Below are 5326 nucleotides of genomic sequence, written 5' to 3' on the forward strand. Positions count from 1 at the left end.
GCGGGCCGTGTCCAGCTGCGACGGACACTCCCGGGGGGCGGCTTGTGCCTCAGAAACAGATTTCTCTCGTTTTCCCTCATTTCCCTCTGTAACGCCAAGTGGGTGTGCTGGTAGGCCGTGGTTCTGAACTCTGTAGGAAGTGAACGGTTCATTAAAACGAGCGTCATGGGTACCTCTTTCTATCATAAAAGCATCCCCCCAGGTCTATCCCAAACCATCCCATCCAATAAACACACACTATGACCACGGAAAGGTCATCAATAAGATGGTTTCAAATCTCCAAATGATCCTGTTACAATAAAACATGGCACTGTAGCCCGGGCTGGTGTTCTCAGCCTTCCGGCCCTTTAAATCCAGTTCCTCATGTTGTGACCCAACCGTAATATTATTTTCGTTGCTACTTCATAACTGTCATGTTGCTACTGTGATGAATCGTCATGTAAATATCTGATATGCAGGATGGTCTCAGGCGACCCTGTGAAAGGGTCGTTCGACCACCAAAGGGGTCGCGGCCCACAGGTTGAGAACCGCTGTTCTAGAGTGTTAGCCCGCACACCGAAGGGTCTTGGGTTCGATTCCCGGTCAAGGGCCCATACCTCGGTTGCAGGTGCAATCACCACCCCCAGTTGGGGCACGTGTAGGAACCAACCCAACGATGGGTCTCTCACATTGATGTTCTTCTCCCTCTCCCTCTCTCTCTCTCTCTCTCTCTCTCACCATCCACCCTGAGAGCATCCCCCAACTCCCACCCCAGTGCTACCCACACCCCATCCTGCCTTCTCTCCCCATTGATCTCCATGGCAGCAAAGGCCAGAGGCCTCTTATACAGGAGGGAGATCAAGACAGGACAATTTCTACGAAGATTCCTCTTTTGGGGTCAATATACTGGTTCTCCACCGACACCTCCCAGAAGGCGAACCCCAGGAAAGGATGCGGGAACTGCCTGGTTGTCTAATGCAGGCTCACCGAGAGATCTGCAAGATCCCGGGCTAGTTTTAGGCCCTTTACCTTGTGGGCAGGGGCCCCGCGTTATCTGACGCGCTGTGACCACAGGAGCATACAGCCACTCACAAGCGTGACCGACCCGCTGTGTGGGAACGCATCCGAACACTTATTCGGTGAACAGCTTCAAGGGCACCCATCCTCCTGGGCACAGAGCTCCGAAACAACATGCTTTAGTCTAACCCAGTGATGGCGAACCTATGACATGCGTGTCAGGGGTGACACGTGAACTCATTTTTTTGGTTGATTTTTCTTTGTTAAATGGCATTTAAATATATAAAATAAATAGCAAAAATATAAGTCTTTGTTTTACTATGGTTGCAAAGATCAAAAAATGTCTACATGTGACACGGCACCAGAGTTAAGTTAGGGTTTTTCAAAATGCTGACACGCCGAGCTCAAAAGGTTCACCATCACTGATCTAATCCTTCCTTCCTTTGGCCACGATACATAATTGCTACAATACGTTTTAGTTTACGAATACTGTCTCTGGATCCTTGAAGAAGCTTGGAGAACAATCAATGCATGAAACAAGGTAGCAGACACCTGAATGCTCTCTTCCTGAACTCTTCCCAGGATCGAGAATCAGAGCCAGTAAAAGATTAGGGAGCCCCGGACCTAACCTGGGGTCCTCCTCAGAGTCTGGTCCTGGCCCCTGTTTGCTCTCCACCCCCCTCATCCTCCCCCACCGCCCCCTTCTTTCTAAGTCATGGGTGGGGAACCTGTTTTCTGTCAAGGGCCATCTGGATACTTATCACATCATTCGCAGGCCCAACAAAATTATCAACTTATAAACTGTCCGGCCCAGGGGCTGTATAAGGCCCTGGAAATCACTTGGCCTGGCTTTGAGTTAATGAACTGTTTGACCAAATAGAGGAGGCTGGTTTCTAAGTGGGTCATTCTGTATGGCCCGAGAGTGATATCATAAATACGTAAATAGCCCTGGGCAGGAAAAAAGATCCCCCGCCCCTGAGAATGGTGGCCCACTGGATAAAATCTATTCTGTACGTAAGAGAGGGGTGAACAACGGTTATGCGACAAAACCACATCTGAACCCCAGTGCCTCCAGGTGAACGATGCTTTGCTGTTTATCCTCGGGCGGAAGCTGTCCAGATGGGAAGCATCTTGAAGTTCAAGAATTAGCTTTTCTGGTCTTTACCTCGAGGCAGGTGTTCCATGCGCTCAGCCAGGATCCGTATCTCTGGATTACTTTCTCCTTCCAATAAGGCTCTGTGGAAGTAATAATAATAATAACAACTCATTAGGAAATAGAGCACAAGACGGGCTCTGAGAGCCGCACTGTGGAGTCCGGGGTCGATGACCACAACGTCACAGGCTCTGAGTTTGAGGACTCGTGTCTGAACGCAGACCCGGGGGGGCAGAGCATTCATCCGACCGAATGAACAAAATGAGGGTCTAGCCCTGGCTGGTTTGCTCAGTGGTTAGAGCATCAGCCCGGGAACTGAAGGGTCCTGGGTTCGATTCCTGTCAAGGGCATGTGCCTCAGTTGCAGGCTCGATCCCTGGTCCCGTTTGGGACGCGTGAGGGAGGCAATCAATCAATGTCTCTCTCTCACATCAATGTTTCTCTCTCTCTGTTGCTCCCCCTCCCTTCCACTCTCTCTCAAACAAACAAATACACAAAACAACGACAACAAAAGCATTTGATCAGGTGATTTCTTTGGCCACGTCGAGCTCCAAAAGTCTAAGAAACTGCAGCATCTTCATCAGGTTGTGATTCCCGCCGACAACGGAGAGCCCCGAGGACTCAGTGGCCACGTCGGCTTTGGGCCCGCGGACCGGGCGTGCTGGGGCTGGGTCGGCCCGGGATGTCCCTTGAGTGAGGAGACCCTAGGAGGCTGGCTGCTGCGGGCACAACAATTGTCACGTTGCCGGAGTGACGCGGGACGTCACTAACTTCCCTGCCAAGAAATGACACGCTGTGGATGGCAACGGGCAGGCAGCAGCAGGGGCCACTTGGAAACGCTGCGGATTACCGCTGAGAGCCGGGCACGGAAACAGAGGTGGGACGCCAGGGCCGGGCAGGGGCCTGGCGCTTCAGGCAAACAGGAACCAAGTTCCATGCCCACTGATTCCAAGGCTGGTGATTCCCACGGATACAGGAACCCCATGGGCGGCGGGGTGGGAAGAGCCAGCCAAGGGGAACCCCTTCTTTTTTTTTCTTTTTAATATATTTTTATTGATGTCAGAGAGCAAGGGAGAGGGAGAGAGACAGAAACATCAATGATGAGAGAGAATCATGGATCAGCTGCCTCCTGCATGCCCTGCACTGGGGATTAAGCCCCCAACCCGGGCATGTGCCCTGACCAGGAATTGAACTGTGACCTCCTGGTTCCTAGGTCGGCGCTCAACCACTGAGCCATGTCGGCTGCTGGGCGGGGAGCCCTTTCTCATGAAAACAGCAAAGATGATGGCGAGATGGATTCCACGCAAGGTGTGTGCGGACAGGTTTGCCACGGACGCAGGGCCGGACACGTACACGTGTGCAGATGCCAGAAGACAGACGAGGGGCAAGGCCCCGGAGCCCAGCCCTTCCACTCGGGGCAACAGCCAGGAAGCAGGACACCAGCCCATTAATCCCACACCCTCGTGACCAGGCGCTTCAGGTCCCAGGAACACAAACAGCTCCCGAAGCTGAGAAAATTCTGAGGCCTGTACCGGATCGGAGGAATGTTCTGGGTAAAAGGGAGACGCTGAGGGTGGGCGCCTGAGGATGCCACCGACAGCGAAGGGGCCAGGGTGGGGCTTGGTGAGAAGGCCACGCGCTGGTTCAGACCTGGCAGGAAGCCTGGCTTGTCGCTGGAGCGGCCCAAGTCAGGACAGAAAGTGTTGGGGAGCACAGGTCAGCGAATACATCCGTGACAGGTGTATGTGGAGAGATGTTCAGGGGGGAAGAAGATCTCTCGGGCCCGGCTGCCAGTGTGGCTCAGTGGATTGAGCATCGTCCCACACACCAAGAGGTCACCTGTTCTATTCCCGGTCAGGGCACATGCCTGGATTGTGGGCTCAGGCCCCAGTAGGGGGCGTGCAGGAGGCAGCTGATCGATGATCAATGTTTCTCTCTCATTGATGTTTCTATCTCTCCCTCTCTCTTTAAAATCAATAAAAACATATTTAAAAAAAAAATCTCTCACCTGGCCACAGTGGCTCAAGGGTTGAGCATCGACCTATAAACCAGGAGGTCATGGTTTGAATCCCAGTCAGGGCGCTTGCTTGGATTGCGGGCTTGATCCCCAGTGGGGGGGTGTGCAGGAGGCAGCCGATCCCTGATTCTCTCTCATCATGGATGTTTCTCTCTCTCTCTCTCTCTCTCTCTCTCCCTTCCTCTCTAAAATCAATAAAGATATTTTAAAAAAAGAAAGAACACAAATCCTGCAGACAGCCCCTCCAGACCACGCTGACGAAAGCCTATCCACCATCTTCTGGAGCTTTTCCCAAAACGCCCCTACAGGGTTCCCCTCCTGGGGAAGGGCTCAGACCCACACCTGCGTCCCCCTCTCGATGGCTGGCACGGGCAGGTGTCACCTTCTGCACCTGGGCACCCATCCGGGGCCTTCCCAGGCACGGACAGGCAGGCACTGGCCATGTAATCGGTGCCTTAATTAACACACACCCTTCACAACACACACACCGAGCCCTGCCCTCCACCAGACGAATGGCAGAGGCATCCACAAACCCACTAGCATAGAGGCCAGAAACGCACGATTTCCTCAAAACCTCTCCAAGGACCATTTTTAAAAATATATATTTTTGTTGATTCCAGAGAGAGGAAGGGAGAGGGAGAGGGAGAGAGAGAAACATCAATGATGAGAATCATGGACCGGCTGCCTCCTGCACGCCCCCTCCTGGGGATGGAGCCCGCAACCCGGGCATGTGCCCTGACCAGGAATGGAACCCGTGACCTCCTGGTTCATAGGTCGACCCTCAACCACGGAGCCACGCCAGCTGGGCTCAAAGGACTGTTTTTAAGGAAGAGACTCGTATGGCTTTAAGAAGTGGGTAGAGCTTCTCTGGTTATTTTGAGGCGAGAAAACCAGCCCCCAGGCCTTGGTAACTGTGAGATGCCAACCTCCTGACTCACCGCCTATTTGTGACCGTTTCATGTGGCTCCCCAGGTCGGCAGCCTCCTCAGCAGGAAAATAAGTGGACGCGTGTGAGAAAACCACGTCTCCGGCCTCATTAAGGAGTCAGGACAAGCCCGGCCGGCGTGGCTCAGTGGTTGAGCGTCGACCTAGGAACCAGGAGGTCACGGTTCCATTCCCGGTCAGGGCACATGCCCGGCTTGCGGGCTCCATCCCCAGTAG

General features: G+C 53.4%; 1 protein-coding gene across 1 annotated transcript in view; it reads right to left on the reverse strand.

The window, feature by feature from the left end:
* SYNM (synemin, intermediate filament protein) overlaps positions 1–5326 on the reverse strand; it is a 14053-nt gene that overhangs the window by 3876 nt on the left and 4851 nt on the right. The window contains exons 3-4 of the mRNA XM_005871110.2: positions 2162–2232; positions 7–130 (exon numbers count right to left, since the gene is read on the reverse strand). Of these exons, the coding sequence (XP_005871172.1) occupies positions 7–130; positions 2162–2232 (195 nt within the window). The remainder of the gene's footprint in view (positions 1–6; positions 131–2161; positions 2233–5326) is intronic.

This window comes from Myotis brandtii, unplaced genomic scaffold, assembly GCF_000412655.1.
Source record: "Myotis brandtii unplaced genomic scaffold, ASM41265v1 scaffold329, whole genome shotgun sequence".
Classification (NCBI taxonomy): domain Eukaryota; kingdom Metazoa; phylum Chordata; class Mammalia; order Chiroptera; family Vespertilionidae; genus Myotis; species Myotis brandtii.